Genomic DNA, 17,420 nt, shown 5'->3' on the forward strand with positions numbered 1-17,420 from the left:
ACAATACCCTTCACCAGTGCACATTTCCCTCCACCAGTGCCCCTAATTTCCCTTCCCCTACCATCCCATCTCCCTCTCCTGCCTACTTCTATGGCAGATATTCTCTCTCTCTCTCTCATTTGCAATATTGTTGCTGAAGGAATATCATGCATATAACTATATCCTCTGAGCATCCAGTTCTTGTCCAGAGTAATCATCATCTCACTGTGACAGCAGTCCCTTCTCTACCCTAACTGCACTCTCTCCCACTACACCCCCCCCCCCAGGCAAGCTTCCTACCATGGACTGATCCTCCTGACCATCGTCTCTATTTCTCTGACCACTTAGAAGGTGTCTGGTATTCTTTTGCTTTGTTTTCTTGCCACACCTGACAGCGCTTGAGGGCTACTATGCTCTATGCTCAGGAGATGTGGAGCCATGCATCAAAGTCTCCCATGAGCAAAGCAATCAGACTGCTGACCTATCTCTCTGGCCCCTGGCAGGTTTTCATTAAAACATGCTTGTTCATGGGGCCAGAGTGGTAGCGCAAGTGATAAGGCGTCTGCCTTGCACGCACTAGCCTAGGACGGACCGTGGTTTGATCCCCAGCATTCCATATGGTCCCCCAAGCCAGAAGCGATTTCTGTGCATATAGCTAGGAATAACCCTGAGCATCATGGATGTGGCCCAAAATCCAAAAAGCAGTAACAAAGAAACAAAACCATGCTTGTTCATAGCCTCTTTGTGGGAAAAGGGGAAAATGAACTAAAACCCAGATGAAAGAGTTCTGGGGGAGAGGGGGAGACTCTTGGTTGCTCCACAGTTCACCAATGATTCCATCTATATACAGCAGACCCAGAAGGCTGAGACTCAGCATCATCTCTACTGATTCCTATCTGTCGAAACTTCTTATGGATCACACTTTCCTTTCCCAAGGGCTTTCTTCACTTACCTTCCAGAAACCTGTACTGGGCAGTAGTGCAAACAGATGACTCCACCTTTTTTTTTCTTTTTTTTTTAATTGTGGTCCAAGTGAATTACAAATCTTTCACAGTAATATTTAAGGCACATAGTGAAAATGAATAAGGGGCAGTCCCAAAACCAGTGTTGTCTTCCCTCCACCCCTGTTCCCAGCATGCATCCCACTTCTCCCTCCTCTACCCCCCGTAATACTAGTGCAACAGTTTCCCCACCCCACCCACGGTACAGCTTGATGTAGTTTCAGTATTGATTCTGTTGTTAACTTTAGATTTGGTATTCAAGTCTGATCATTTTTTATTTCCACCAAATGAACATACGACTGTCTAGTCTTGGTACCAACTCCACTGTTTTGAGCTCCAACCCTCGCCTCTGCAGGCTCCTCCTTCATTTTGGTAGAGCCTAAGACTCAAGCTCCCATCATTTCAAATAGCACAAGTTATTTCTTTCACCTATATTCTACCACTATATGAGGTTGTGTGTGTGTGTGTGTGTGTGTGTGTGTGTGTGTGTGTGTGTGTGTGTGTGTGTGTGTGTGTGTACACTATATACACATAAAGTACTACCTACTTGACTTCATTTAAAATTCTGTTTTTTGGAGCTAGAGAGATAGTATAGCAGCTAAGATGTCTACCTTGCACGCGTCAACCTTGGTTTGGTCTGTAGTATCCCATACAGTCCCCTGAGCCCACCAGGAGTGATTCCTCAGTACAGAGCCAGGCTTAAGCCCTGAGAACCAGGGTATGCCCCCTAAAATTTTTTTATTCTAAATTAATAAATTTTAGAAATATAAATATGCCAAAAGTAAATTTTGCCGATTTCCAATGTGTGTTCCTTGTAATAGACTCTCTATATTGGCAAATTTACCATGCAATTATTCCAGCAAAAAGAAAATACACTGTCATGCTTTATTCTTCTGATAGAACTGGTCTAATTCATCAGCAAATCCTATTAGCTCTTTCTCAGAAATGTACAAAAACTGGGGCTGGCGAGGTGGCACTAGAGGTAAAGTGTCTGCCTTACAAGCGCTAGCCAAGGAAGGACCGCGGTTCGATCCCCCCCCCCCCACATCCCATATGGTCCCCCCAAGGCAGGGACGATTTCTGAGCACTTAGCCAGGAGTAACCCCTGAGCATCAAACGGGTGTGGCCCAAAAAAACAAAAAAAAAAAAAAAAAAAAAGAAAAGAAAAGAAGCAGCGCCAGAGCAATAGCACAGTGGGTAGGGCATTTGCCTTGCACACAACCAACTAGATTTAACCCCTTGGCATCCCATAAAGTCGCCTGAGCCTGTCATAATTCTTGAGCTAGAAGTGACCCCTGAGTGCCACCAGGCGTGGCCAAAAAATAAAAATAAAAAAGGAAGAAGAAAAGAAATGTACAGAAACTAATCACTACTCATCACACCAATGTGACTAAGACCATCTTTTGTCAGTCTTTCTTTTGTTTGGTGTTTGGGTTACACCCGGCAGCGCTCAGGGGTTACTCCTGGCTCTAGGCTCAGAAATCGCCCCTGGCAGACACAGGGGACCATATGGGATGCTGCGATTCGAAACACAGTCCTTCTGCATGAAAGGCAAACGCCTTACCTCCATGCTATCTCTCCGGCCCCTCTTGTCAGAATCTTACAACAGGAATTTCTAGTGCTAAATGTAATTTTCAAACATTTTATGTTCTAGGCATTTAAATATTTCTGTTCCTATTCTTTATTTATAGAAAATAATTCACAACAGATATCTACTCCTCCTTTGCACTTCATACCATTCCATCAAGACATGAAGTCTATTTCCAGATCTCAATTTTATCAGCGCTGGCCCAGAAATTTGCTACTTTGCCTTGAGCAGTCAAATGGAAAAGAAGTAGTACTTCACAGTTCTGGGCCTCAAGGATTTTCTGTTTGATCATTTTTGTGGGCTATACCTGGCTCTGCTCTCAGGAATCACTCCTGTCAGAGCTCAGGGACCTTATGGGATGCCCAAGATCATAACCCAGATAGGCTACATGCAAGGCAAGCGCCCTACTCACTGTTCTATATATAATTCCAACCCCTGAATCTCACTTTGGAAATAGCAGTCCAATCATGAATAACACTGTAATTTCCAATAATTATATTAAAACTAAATTATTTTTATGCAAAGAGAGACAGAAGATTCTGCATTTATCCTGAAGCCTCTCTATGAGACCTTTAGTCCTGCCTAATAAATGTCCCAAAAGTTATCAAGTAAAAGACAACCAATTAAATATCTAGTGCTACAGAGACTCAGAGTAAGCTGTTGTAGTAGTTTTGAGCCACTCTTTTTTTGTTTGTTTTTTTGTTTTGTTTTGTTTTTGGGTCACGCCTGGCAGTGCTCAGGGGTTCCTCCAGGCTCCATGGTCAGAAATCGCTCCTGGCAGGCACGGGGTACCATACTGGATGCCGGGATTTGAACCAATGACTTTCTGCATGAAAGGCAAAAGCCTTTCCTCCATGCTATCTCTCCGGCCCCTTCAAGCCACTCATTTCGGGGTGATTCACTATGCAGTAATAGACAACTGAAAAATCTAAATGACAACAGAAACAACTTCCTATAAAACTAGATAACACCTAAAAAACTTTCTAAACAACAAATATTCTTTTTTTTTTTTTTTGGTTTTTGGGCCACACCCAGAGTTGCTCAGGGGTTACTCTTGGCTGTCTGCTCAGAAATAGCTCCTGGCAGGCACAGGGGACCATATGGGACACCGGGATTCAAACCAACCATTTTGGTCCTGGATCGGCTGCTTGCAAGGCAAACGCCGCTGTGCTGTCTCTCTGGGCTCCAACAACAAATATTCTAAGGACCTATATTTCACTAGATTACAGAGATGTTACTTTCACTAGACTTCTCAAAATAACATTTCTAGAATAATTTCTATTTCCTAATCAAATTATATGGTCTCAGAATAAAAAGTGTTTTTGGATTTTGGGTCACACTCAGCGGTGCTCAGGGATTCCTCCTGGCCCTGCACTCAGACGTCACTCCTGGGGGCCAGAGAGATATAGAATGGAGGTAAGGCATTTGCCTTGCATGCAGAAGGATGGTGGTTCGAATTCTGGCATCCCATATGGTCCCTCGAGCCTGCCAGGAGTAATTTCTGAGCATAGAGCCAGGAGTAACCCGAGTGCTGCCGGGTGTGACCCAAAAACCAAAACCAAAACAAACAAACAAACAAACAAACAAACAAAAAAGTCGCTCCTGGCAGGCTCGGAGAACTATATGGGATGCCGGGACTTGAACAACAGTCCGTCCTGGATCGACTGTGTGCAAAGCAAGCGCCCTACCACTGTGCAATCACTCCAGCCCTCAGAATAATTTTCTAAAATAGAGTTGATATACTACAGAGAACTGTGTTCCTTTACCAATAATCAACACTTGCCAAAAGAGCTATTTTATATTATGAAAAATTATACCTCAGAGCACTCGAAACTATGCTTGTCACCAGCCTTCAAGAAAATCCTGGCAATTCAAGCCTATTTGTAAACATCAGATTTGCCACAAGCGATCCGAACTAAGGATGCCAATCCTTCTCCTGGTCACTGCAACCACACTGCCACCTCCTGTCTATGACTTTGAAAGCTCAAATTAGACACAGCATTGGATAAGGAATAGGCTAACACAGTATAACCTACCTCTCCTCCCAGACCAAACCAATCACCAAATTAACCAAGCATTCATTAATTAGGGCCAGAGAGATAGTCCTTGCATTGCATCTCACCAACCCTAGTTCAAACATCCATAACCACATATGTGCCCTGAGCATGCCAGGGAGTGGGGGGGCTGTCTCTCTTGCACAGAGCCAGTAAAAGGCTCTGAGCATCAATATGTGTGACCCAAAACCAACACTAAACTTTAGAGTTGTTGCTAGAAAAGTTGCTGTTTGACAACTGCTAAAAGGACAGCGAAGGAAAGAAACCAAAGCGGGAATGGAAATGAGAAATGGAAGTGTTGGGGAGCAGGAGCCAGGGCTTCTGTTACAGTGGTGGTGATGGAGAGTGGTACAACTATAAACCCAAAGTATAAGGTCAACAAAACTGAAAACATGAGATCTAAGTTGCAAACCTTATAATGTGCCCATCAAAGTGGTGGACGGTGTGACGAAACACTGGGGATGGGAGTAAGTGCTGGTGGTAGGATTGGTATTGAAATATTAGATGTCTAAAACACAACTATCATTAATTTTGCAAATCATGGTTCATTAAATAAAAAATAAACGAAAATGAACAATGTTGGGGCCGGAGAGATAGCATAGAGGTAGTGCGTTTGCCTTGCAAGCAGAAGAACGATGATTCAAATCCCGGCATCCCATATGGTCCCCCGAGCCTGCCAGGAGTGATTTCTGAGCGTAGAGCCAAGAGTAACCCCTGAGTGCTGCTGGGTGTGACCCCACACACACAAAAATGTTAAAGACAATGACAATGGTGAGGCTAAAATGTGCCCATTCACTTTAATATAAAACTAGAGACCTAGAACGCATTAACTGCTCTGGTGTGGCTAGCTCAGGAAAGGAACTTAAAAGATGACAAAAATAATTCCCCTCTTGCTGATTGTCCAAAAGGGATAATTATGCAAAAGCAACTGAGCTTCCATACTGCAGGGGGAAAAGTTACCAGGAGATAAGAGTATGGCAGAAGGGCACTTGCACTGCAGATAGGCAACTTCGGTTCAATTCCGGACACCCATATGATCCCTCAAATCCACCAGGGTTTTTTCCCTGAGAAGAGTCAGGAGTAAACCTTGAGCATAACCACATATGGGGAGTGGGAGTTCCCACACTTATGGAATTCCAAAAGATAGTTTAATACCTTAGCTGGTAACTCATCTCAAGCTGAATGAAAAATTCAAGAAAATAGGTCCCTTTTAAGGAAATTTGGTGTGGAAAGAAAATATAGGTGACCAAATCAAGTGGAAGAACAAAACAGAGTCAGGACTCTCAGTTCCCACTAGCTCAAATAATTTTCAGAACAGCTTCCTCGGTAATGTGCATAGTAATTAATTATTTTCAATATTAATTTTTCAAAAAGCTTTTTTTAATTCTATTAACACCAATGTAAGAAAGCTTTCCCATTCTCTCCAACTGCATTGAGAAAACAATATGAAATATTTTATTTTGGGGGGGTTGTTTTTTGGGCCACACCCAGCAGCACTCAGGGGTTACTCCTGGCTCTGAGCTCAGAAATCACTCCGGGCAGGCTCAGGGGACCATATGGGATGCCGGGGATCAAACCTGGGTCCATCCCAGGTCAGACACATGCAAGGCAATTGGCCCTACCACTGTGCTATTGCTCTGGCTCTACAATATGAAATCTTGCTAAAAGTCTGACTCCAACCACCTAAGGAGTCTTGCATGACTGATTTCAAATCAGCATCCAAAGATAACCATGGTTTATCAGCACAAAGTTCTTCTAATATGCAAAATCAAGTCTCTGAACGTGTACAAAATCTTCTCAGCGCACCAGGTTCACCTGTCCCACAAAGACAAGACGCCTCTACAGAGCTGTTCATACCTATGTTCATATATTCAGTGTTAAAAACAGCTTTTACACCTGTTTTTTTTCTTGGTTTGGGGTCACACCCTTCAGTGCTCAGGGGTTCCTCCTGGCTCTGTGCTCAGAAATCACTCCTGGCAGGCTCGGGGGACCATATGAGATACTAGGATTCAAACCACCATCCTTCTGCATGCAAGGCAAATGCCCTACCTCCATGCTATCTCTCCGGCCCCTACATCTGTTTTTGTTTGTTTTTGGGTCACACCCTGCAGCATTCAGGGGTTACTCCTGGCTCTACACTCAGAAATCACTCCTGGCAGGCTCGGGAACCATATGGGATGCCGAGATTCGAATCACTGTCTTTCTACATGCAAGGCATACATACGCTCTACCTCCATGCTATCTCTCTGGCCCCTAAAAACAGTTTTTGTTGTCTGAGGTCAGGGACATATGTCCTGACTAGTGGATATATTATTAGTCAAGAAACAATTCTAAAAGACCAAAGTGATAGCCCAGGGAGGATTGCATTTGCCTTGCACGTGGCCAGCTGAGGTTCAAACTCCAGCATCCCATATGATGCCCCAAGTCTGCCAAAAGTAATTTTCAAGTGCAGAGCGAGGAGTAACCCCTGAGCACTACCAGGTGTGTGTGGGGGGTGGGTGGGAAGGGGAAGAAATAAAAGTGGGATGAAGAGATAGCACAGTGGTAGGGCGTATGCCTTCTCTTTTTATTGTTTTTGGGTCACACCAGTGGTGCTCAGGGATTACTCCGGGCTCTTTGCTCAGAAATTGCTCCCCTGGGGCTGGAGAGGTGGTGCTAGAGGTAAGGCATCTGCCTTGCAAATGCTAGCCTAGGACTAGGCGGACAGCAGTTAGATCCCCCGGTGTCCCTTATGGTCCCCCAAAGCCAGGGGTGATTTCTTTTTTTTTTTTTTTTTTTTGGTTTTTGGGCCACACCCTGTGACGCTCAGGGGTTACTCCTGGCTATGCGCTCAGAAGTTGCTCCTGGCTTCTTGGGGGACCATATGGGACGCCGGGGGATCGAACCGTCCTAGGCTATCCTAGGCTAGCACAGGCAAGGCAGGCACCTTACCTCCAGCGCCACCGCCCGGCCCCCGGGGGTGATTTCTGAGCACATAACCAGGAGTAACCCCTGAGGGTCAAATGGGTGTGGCCCAAAAATACCTGAATGAATGAATGAATGAATGAATGAAGAAATTTCTCCTGGAATTGCTCCTGGCAGGCATGGAGGGCCATATGAGATGCCGGGATTTGAACCTGCATCTGTCCTGAGTTGGCTCGTGAAAGGCAAACGCCCTACTGCTGTGCTCTCTCTCTGGCCCCTGAGATTAATTTCTGAGCACAGAGCCAGAAGTAACCCCTGAGTCACCGAGTATGATCCAAAAAGAAACAAAACAAAAACAGAACAAAACAAAAAAAAATCCTAATCATTTATTCAATTTAATTTAAATTCTGCAATTAAATTTAATTCCACAATCAAAATGCAGCACTAGAAGCCAGGTAGATATTACAGTGGAGATATTCAAGTTGGTAAGACACCTCATCAAAAGTGACAACATGTGGGGCCGGGTAGGTGGCGCTGGAGGTAAGGTGTCTGCCTTGCAAGCGCTAGCCAAGGAAGGACCGAGGTTCGATCCCCCGGCGTCCCATATGGTCCCCCCAAGCCAGGGGCGATTTCTGAGCACATAGCCAGGAGTAACCCCTGAGCGTCAAACGGGTGTGGCCCAAAAACCAAAAAAAAAAAAAAAAAGTGACAACATGTATTTTCATGATCTGGAAAGTCATGAGAAAGTAACTCAAACCAACATCCTCTCAGTTCCCCAGTGTCAGCAACATTCCATGTTCCGTCTCCCATGCCCAGTGGCCCACACGTAAAGCAAACAAAATCAGTGTTTTTTTTTAAAATAATATAACCATACAGAAGCTCTTATAAGGTAAATAATGGCTCTTTCAATCAAACTTAATGGTCTTCAAAATCAGTTATCTTCACACCCACCCTTTTCCCCAGTGCAGTAAGATAATTTTGTCCTTGAATTCTTTTAAGGCTATAGGGCAGGGGTCTTCAAACTACGTCCCACGGACCACATATTGTATTTATTCCCATTTTGTTTCTTCACTTCTAAATAAGATATATGCAGTGTGCATAGAAATGTGTTCATAATTTTTGTTTTTACTATAATCTGGCCCTCCAACAGTCTGAAGGACAGTGAACTGGCCCCCTGTTTAAAAAGTTGGAGGACCCTGCTATAGGGTAAAGCCAAATCTTTTTATGCTGTACTTTTTATTGGTGTTGCTTGTTGTTTTGGGGCAACACCTGTTTTGCTTAGGGGACTGAGCCTTGGGCTCTTACCTGTGAAGTATCTACTCCATTTGAGCTATTTCCCCAGCCCTGTATGCTGAATTTTTAATATATGGAGTAGTAAGTGCCACACTAGCACAGATATCCAACACAATCTTCTCCTCACTCCGGATCTAGGGTACCTCCAGCTCTATGAAGTTCTCCTATAACCTTCCCCAATTGAGGGGGCATCTGAATGCAGAAAAGCAACATTCCTTCCACATTCCCTTGAGACTTCAGTAATCAGGAGCTAAACTTGGTTTGAACTAAACCCAACAATGCCTCTTCCTGAAAGGGTCCCGCCCTTGCCCTTTCACTCCACCAGCAAAGTTGGGCCATGGGGCCAAAATACCCAATCACCTCTAGACCTGCTCCCTTGGGTTAGTCGCTGCAAGCCCATCTATTCAGCCAGATCAGAGGGCTGCCAGAAGCACTCTTCAACCCTGGGCTCCTAACGTGTGTTTTACAACACAGCTCATTGAGTATGGCTGCCTCAGATGCCCACAGGACAATTGGATGGAAAGCAATGATTGCTAAACACAATGAACTTCACCCAGCTTGCTCCCTCTGGTGTCTATAGAGTACTGGTTTATGGCACTCAGCTCTTTCACCAGTCCTTTCTAGACTTTCCACTGGTACTGGGATAAGAAATACCAAGGTGGGGCCAGAGCTGCGGCGCAAGCGGTAAGGCATCTGCCTTGCCCGCACTAGCCTAGAACGGACTAGACCACAGTTTGATTCCCTGGCGTCCCATATGGTCCCCCAAGCCAGGAGCGACTTCTGAGCGCATAGCCAGGAGTAACCCCTGAGCATCACCGGGTGAGGCCAAGAACCAAAAACCAAAAGAAAAAAGAAAAGAAAAAAAGAAAAAGAAAAGAAATACCAAGGTTTCCTTTCTTTCCATCCTCCCAAAATCTATTCAGACAGTGGAACAATACAGATAAGGAAAAACCACACTGTAGCTCCAAAAATAAAATTATAATGGGAACTTCCAACAAATTCTTCAGGGCAGAGAAAGCAAATTCTATTTCTGTTACAAGTGAAAAAAAAAGTCAATACACTTCAATAAATGAAGATCTGATAAATTCTTGTGCCACTGGCAACATTTTACGCACAAGGTTTCCTGAAAAAGAAATTGGTTACTTATAAAGTAGCAAGTAACTTTGGCTGGGCAAAAGTCTGCGAAAGGAGAAGGGGCAGTCTCAAAACAATGTTTCTCATTCCCTACACCTGGGGGAAAATTCACTTTCCGCTGGAAAGGAACATAAGGGTAAGGCAAGGAAATCTGAGTTTACTGGCAGGTCAATTAATTATATCTGGAAACAGACATTTAATCTTTAAAATCAGAAAATTCAACTTAAATAATGCAGGTCCATCAATGCGACACTTTGCTTACTTTTCTTTAGCATTTAAGAAAAGACTCGGGGCCAGAGAAATAGCGCAGCAACAGGGCATTTGCCTTGCACGCAGCCGACCTGGGACGGACTTGGGTTCCATCCCTGGCATCCCTACAGTCCGCCACGCCTGCCAGGAGCAGTTTCTGAGTGCAGAGCGAGGAGGTAACTCCTGAGTGCGGCCAGTTGTGGCACAAAAACAAACAAACAAAAACACACAGAATGACTAAATAGAAAACTAATTAGAATTTTCAGAATAGGTCCTATTTCCCCTTAGGCAGCTATTTCAGATTACACAATAATTTTTTTTTATTCTTATTAAAACTTTTCAGTGTTGTGGGTACAGGAGGAATCACTTTTCAATGTTTCCATTTCTGTTAAACATCAAATCAGCTAATTTTCAGAACAAGTTTTTATCATAATCTTTCTGAAATATATTTGCTAGGCTGGTAAGAGAAGATGCATGGGCTTTCGCGTTTGGTAGGTCCAGATTTGATCCCACACACATGTTCCTCCGAAAACCACCAGGTCTGAGCACAGAGCCAGAAACTTGTCCCCAAACACTACCAGGTGTGACCCCAGCCCCTCCTCTTCAATTCGTATATATTATACTACTCCATGAAATAACTCCAACCCTACCAAAATTTCCAGCTAGAGTTTAGGTCACATAAATGATCCTATCAAATTATTCTAAAGGAAAGTACATGAATAAGGCCAAGTCACAAGCATCAAACCTGTTTGCTAAAATACCACATCTATGAAGATGCTTTTACTGAAGAGAGTTCAGTCTATGGCCATTTGCAAGTCCTCTCTGCATATCTGCATAGCGCCTAGAAAAGGCAGGACCAACCTCTCCTATTCCTTCACAGTCTCGCCCCCCCCCCCCCACACACACACACCTGACCCAAGTACACAAGATCCTGATTTAAATTAACTTCTAGTTTATTGCTTGGTCCATGCAGGGAGTGGTGGATGGAGAAAAGAGAAAACTCGGAAAACACAAAAATCACTTAGAGGCAAGCCCTGGCCCCACCAGGAGGAAGCAGCACTTCTTTCCAGAGAAGAGTTCCAGAAGGGCCAAGATCTGGTGGGTTCTGGACACGGGTCATTTCTCCAAAATACTCCAAGAGTGAAAAGTTTCAACTGTTCTGCAAAACGTGACTGAGACACACCACACAAGCTAGAGACAGTCACCAGTCAAGCAGTACAAACGTGGGCCGCAGAGATAGCATGGAGGTAAAGCGTTTGCCTTGCATGCAGAAGGATGGTGGTTTGAATCCCGGCATCCCATATGGTCCCCTGAGCCTGCCAGGAGCGATTTCTGAGCATAGAGCCAGGGGGAACCCCTGAGTGCTGCCGGTTGTGACCCAAAAAAACAAAATCGAAAAAGAAAAAAGGCAGTACAAACATTACACAGGTCATTCTAGAGCAGGCAAATGCATATCGATATTAAGGGTGGGAGGGAAACAAAGGGAACTTACTGAGCCATCCTCTGCTCAGAGAACAGGCGCGCCCACTATCCCAACCCTGGCCAGAGCTTGGGTAGTCCAGCAGACTTATTCCTCCCCTCACAGATGTGGGGACTGTGTCCCAAACATCTCGAACTGGACTCCCGCCACCCGCGATGGGCTAAGGGTGAGCCACACCCTTGTGTGTCTGCAGCAGCTCCCACTGGTAGTCGACCTGGGGTGGGGTGGGTTGGCCTCAGCTCCCCATACCTGCCCTGAGTGGCTGATTCCCTGATTTGCAACCTGACCTGCTCAAGAGCTGTGCAAGTTTGCTTGGGCCATTTTAATGCCAGTAACAACCACCCAGCACGGGACAAGTCCCGTCTCTTCCTACTAGTCAGTCAGTGACAAGGAAGTCCTCTCCATTCCTCCTGTACTATAGTCAGCCGGTCAGTCGGTCGGTCCACAACGAGAAAGGCCTCCAAAGAGGAAAGAAAAGTCGAATCAGCGGCGCTGGGACTCTGTCCCCAGGAAGGGTCGCAAAGAGACGTGGCTCACTCACTCACCTTTGCCTTTTGGGAACCGAGTGCTCCACTTCGACGGGTTTCCCGTGCAGCTCCACTTTACCTGCGGGCGCACAGGTGGGAGACAAGACAAGAAGGCAGGCAGTCAGGTCCACGCGCTTTCCTTCCCGGCCCGAAGGAAGGACCCGCACAGCCCAAGGGGCACCCCACCACGGACCGAGCTGGGACACCGGGTGTGCGCGTGGGAAGCGCAGCGGGGGCGGGGAGCAAGTTGCCGGCGGGTGGGGTCCCCGCTTCTCCCCCCCAACCCACTCCCGAGGGCCGCACAGCCCCTCCGGCCCCGCGGGACACGCCTGCCCGCCCCGGCCCGGGGCAGATCCCGGGAGCGAGCGTCGAAGGCGCGCGCGGGTGCGGAGCGCGGGGGCTCGGGGGGCAGGCGGGAGTCGCCGCAGGAGCACCGGGCGGCGCTCGGGCACAAGGCGGGGGCACGGCACGACCCCGACAGCCGGCAAAGCCCGGGCTCCGCGGAGGGACGCGGCCGCTGCCTCCCCTTCCGGCGCCCGGCCGCCCCGCCTCGCCTCGCCTCGCCTCGCCTCGCCTCGCTCGCACGGTCTAGGCCGGGGGCCGGGCCGGGCCGAGCCGAGCAGAGCCGAGCCAGGGCGCTCCTCCCCGGCGCCCCCCAGGTGCCCCACCTGCCTCTCCGGCGGGCCGGGACGCCGACTGGCTCGTCCGACTCGCCCACGCGGGCGAAGCACGGTTCCGAGCGGCCGGGCCGGGGGCCGGGGACCCCACTGCGCGCTCCCACCGCCGCCCGGGCCGGGCCCGCCGAGCCGACCGCGCCACCGCCCGGGCGGCCCGGGGGAGGGCGCGGCCCCGCAGCTGCACGCGCAGGGCCCCGGCCCGGCACTTCTCCGGACGGCGAGGGAGCGGAGGGGAGGGGAGGGGAGAGGAGCGGCGCCCCGCTTCCCCGGGGGGCGACCCCGTCCCCGCCGGCCCACCTGAGAGCGCCTCGATGGCCTTGAGGGCCCAGCTCTCGTCCGGGCAGTCCACGAAGGCGTAGCCCGTCTTGAGCAGGAAGGGGCCCGCCACCGGGATCTGCGCGTCCTTGAAGAGGCTCTCGAGGTCCGAGGGCGCGGCGTGCTCGCTCAGGTTCCCGAGATACAGTTTGTTCATTGTTCGGGGCGGCGTGCTCGTGGGGTTTGTTTGGAAAGAATGACGGGGGGATCTGCGGAGGGCAGAAGACGCGCGCCGAAGCCGAAGCCAGAGCCAGCCCGGGCGGCAGCGGGGCCCGGGGCTGCGGCCGTCCTCGTCCCCTCGCCGTTCCGACGCGCGCGCAGCGGGCCGGCGGGGAAGGAGCGCGGGCGAGCGGCTCTCGAGGTCCCCGGCGGCGCGGTCTCCCGCGGGCTGGCTCGTGTCTCGCGGGTCTCCCAGCGATCGCCGGAGAACGAGCCGAAGGCGCCGCAGCCCCGACGCCTCGGAGCAGAGGAAGGTCTTCCCGAAGGGGCCGGCGCGGGAGGCGGGCTCTGGCAGGAGGCGGCGGAGGAGGAGCGGGAGGCGGCGGCCCGAGGGCGGGGGAGACTTTTTGTCTCTTCCTCGCCCGCCCCGCGGCCGGGACCGACGGACGGACGGAAGACGGGGCAGCGAGCAGCTCCGTCCCCTGGGCGAGGCCCGGCGGCGCCTCCCGGAGCAGCGGGGCGAAAGGCCGAGGCGCGGCGGGAGCGGCGGGCGGGGGCCGGGCGCGGAGGAGGGCGCGGGGAGGCGGCCGGATCCGCCGCGAGTGTCCGTCCGGCTTTTTGAATGGGCCACGTGTTCAAACTACAAATCAACGTCTCACGTGAGGCCTCGCAGCGCCGCTCGGGGGAGGCGGGCGGGCGGGCGGCCGGGCCGGGAGGGCGCTGCCGGCGGGGCGGGGCGGCGAGCGCGGAGGGGCCGGGCCCCCGACTTGGCCGGCCGGGGCTTATCGGGGCCGGAGTGGGCGGGGCGCGCTCGGCCCTCGGCCGCCCCGACCCGGGCGGGGGCTCGACTGGGCGGCTCGCGCTGCGGCCAGGTGCCGGAGTCGCGCCGTTCGACGCGCTCCAGAAACGCACCGGCGACCCGGAGTCCCAGGGGCAGGAGCCCCGCGGCCGCGGCCGAGTCCCGAGCGCGTCGGCGGGGCCCCGGCGCGGGGTGCGGAGCGCCGCGAGCGGGCTGGGCGGAGGCGGGCGGGACGCGCCCCAGCCGTGCACCCCTCCGGGCCCGGGCCCGGGGACGTGGGCGGCCGGGCGGGGGGATGGGGGAGGAGCGGGGTCGGGGCGCCACCTCCTCCTCCTCCTCCTCCGTGCGGCCTCGCGGGGGCTCGGGGTTCGCGCTCGCCATTGGCTGCGCGCCCCGAACGGGCTCCGGGATAAATGAGGCCGGGGCGGGCTGGGCGCCTGGGGGAGGGGTGCGCGGCGGCGGCGGGCCTGGGACTGGGACCGGGGGCGCCTTCCGTCCCCCCCACTCCTGCCGCCCCGAGGCCGCCGGAGCCGAGCGAGGAGCGCGGGGTTGGAAAAGTCGGGTGGGCAGGAAGCGATTCCTTCCCGTAGTTTTTGCAAAGGCGGACGATCAGGACTAGGCTGGCACTCGGCTCGGAAGCCTTGCACTTGGAAAACTTGGCATCTGCAACTCTGCCGGCCCCCGAAAAAGTGGTATGCGCCCTGGAGAAATTGGGGGGACGCTCCGGCCGCTTTCCTGCCCGCGCTTGGCCCGCAGAACCATTCATCGTCTCCCCCGTGTGCGATCGATCGCACTGTGGTGCGTGTCCGGGGGAGGTCGGAGCCCGGTGCTGCCGCCCCGACGACGAGCGCCCCGGGCCCGAGGACTGCGGAAATGATCCCGGGCTGGGGTGCTCCTTGCTGGGACGGGGCCGGGGCCGAGGTCGGGCAAAGGGTTGCGTGAGCTTCGCTCTGAAGCGTCCTGTCCTTGGATTCTTCGAGTCTCCTTATTTCCTGTTAAGAAATAGAAAATGTTGGTTTCTTAAGAGACTCTTCGACCTAGCATGGAAATCTCAAGTCTTTTCAGAGCTGAGTGCTTCCTAGTAGAATAAAAAAGTAAGAGAGAAAATGTCGGGATTGACAATAAGCCATCCGAAGTAAGTCATGACATAGCTCAGTAATTCTGTTACATTACACTTCCCTTTGTCGTACCCATATATGGCATTTCAAAGTGCTTCCCAATTAAAAGATGAAGGACAGATTGCTTTTCAATTCGTGGGCTTTAGTGCTTGATACGGGGTACTGACTTTTTTCTTTTCAAAGGAACTTACTTTATGTTGAGAAACCGGAAGGTGTCAGATCATCCATTTTACGTGCAACTGGTTTTTCTAACAGGTTTCTCCTTCCTACCAAGCAAGTTCAACTTTTTAAATTGTACACACACAATATTTTCATTCACATTTAATTGAGTGAAATGTTACTACTAAAGTTGGAAGGTACAAACTCTTTGTGTAATAGTGTTTAGAACTGTGTTATGAACTTCATCTTAAAAGAACATTTTGGCGGTGAAACTTTAAGTTAATGGATTAGATTTATGACTTTTTTAAGGCTACTTATTTTTTCCTGTGTTTAAAAGAGAACATTAGCTCTAAAATATTAATTCCTTTATGGCTACAGTAATATGAAAAATTTAAATGTTATGATTTTGTTTTATGTACCTGTTGAATGAACTCAATAGCTACTTGGAGAAAAGTGCTTTTTATTCACTTGTTAATATTTGTTCAAATATCACTTAAGTTTTTATCAACTCGTCTGTTGATCATTGGAACTTTTTCCACAACAAATTCCCTTGGTAAACTTGCTTACCAAGTTCATTGGATTGTGCCTTCCGGATTATTGACTGTTTTGCTCTTACTAAAACTGACACCTAAGGAAATAGTTACTTCTAAGGCATGGGATAAAGTGTTTATTTCCTATAAATACTGCTTGTCTGTCGCTATCAAACAAATCTAGCAGCTGGAATTTAAAACAAATTGTGCTGTTTCGATGAAATATGTTCTGGACTTTTGCAAACTTAATGTGTATTTTTGTAACAAAATGGATACTCCATCTAGGACCTTTAAAACATACGAATTATACACTCCGCCATCAAAATGGGGGGAGTAAGGGCCGGAGCGATGTTGCAGCCGTAGGGTGTTTGCCTTGCACACGGCTGGCCTAGGACCAACCGCGGTTCTATCCCCCAGCGTCCCATAGGGTCCCCCAAGCCAGGAGCGATTTCTGAGCGCAGAGCCAGGAATAACCCCTCAGCCTCACCGGTGCGGCTCCCCAAAAAATACCAAAACAAAAGCGGTGAGTGGGAGTGGATTCAGTTAACTAACATTCTTTCAAGCATTTGAGTTAGTAAGTACATACACAACTGAATAAAGAAGAGATTGGGTAGTTGTTTTACACTGACATTTTAAGAGCAAGAAGAGTATCTCTCAAAATCCTTCCCAGAATGAGTAGAAGGTCTTTCTAACCTTCAAATCTCTCCAGGGGTCTCAGACAGAAATTGGCTTCTCAGGCGACACCAATGTCCTCCTGATGAAACAAGAACTCCACGAAGAAAGGACGGGCTCCCAACCGCCTGGTCTGATCGCAGCTTTTCCAACTGGAGCTGCGCCTTCTCGTCTGCTAACCGGAGGGCAATTTTTAAAATATGTCTCCTAAGGACCAGTGTAATATTAAAGTGGAACCTGCTAGAGCCCCAATATCGCAGGCTGGGAAGAAGAGGGACTGGGACTAGGGGGTATTTTGTTGCTTCCTTTCCTAGCAGTGCTCGCCCCAACGCTGAGGCTCCCTGGGGGGCTTCTTGGGGTTCCCTTCATTTATCATTTCTTCAACGTTTCCTACGTGCAGCTTTCCTGGACTCTGATCTGTTTCCACCAGGGACACGGTAAGTAAGTGGGAGCCCGGCTCTGCAATTCCAGATCAGTCGGTCAGTCGGTCGCCTTCTGTGTTCTCAAACATTCTTTTAAAAATGGAGCCCCGGGAGGCGGAAAGAGGGAGGGAGTCGTTTCCTCTCCCCCCCCCCCGCCCCAAGGTTCTGCTGGGAGACGGCTGGAAGCTCGGGCTGATGGCGGAGCCCATCTTCAGCCGCCTCCGCTCGAGGCCCTCGACCCCGCTGTGAGCTGCTCCTGTGCACCCCGCCGTGGGGCAGGGTCTGGGGGACCCCGCAGCAGCGCCCCACCTGAGGTCCGGGGGGCCCGGGCGGGGCCGAGCTCGGGAGCGCGACGGGCGC

At 50.1% G+C, this 17,420-nt stretch overlaps 1 protein-coding gene and 1 long non-coding RNA gene across 3 annotated transcripts in view; one reads left to right on the forward strand and one right to left on the reverse strand.

Moving 5' to 3' along the window:
• IGF2BP3 (insulin like growth factor 2 mRNA binding protein 3) overlaps positions 1-13,358 on the reverse strand; it is a 130,974-nt gene extending 117,616 nt beyond the window's left edge. For both annotated transcript variants that reach the window (XM_049781453.1, XM_049781452.1), the window contains exons 1-2: positions 13,184-13,358; positions 12,228-12,288 (exon numbers count right to left, since the gene is read on the reverse strand). In XM_049781453.1, coding sequence (XP_049637410.1) covers positions 12,228-12,288; positions 13,184-13,358 — 236 coding nt within the window. The remainder of the gene's footprint in view (positions 1-12,227; positions 12,289-13,183) is intronic.
• Positions 1-17,420, forward strand: part of LOC126020056 (uncharacterized) — an 84,570-nt gene that overhangs the window by 18,957 nt on the left and 48,193 nt on the right. The window lies entirely within an intron of this gene.

Source organism: Suncus etruscus, chromosome 10 (assembly GCF_024139225.1).
Source record: "Suncus etruscus isolate mSunEtr1 chromosome 10, mSunEtr1.pri.cur, whole genome shotgun sequence".
Classification (NCBI taxonomy): domain Eukaryota; kingdom Metazoa; phylum Chordata; class Mammalia; order Eulipotyphla; family Soricidae; genus Suncus; species Suncus etruscus.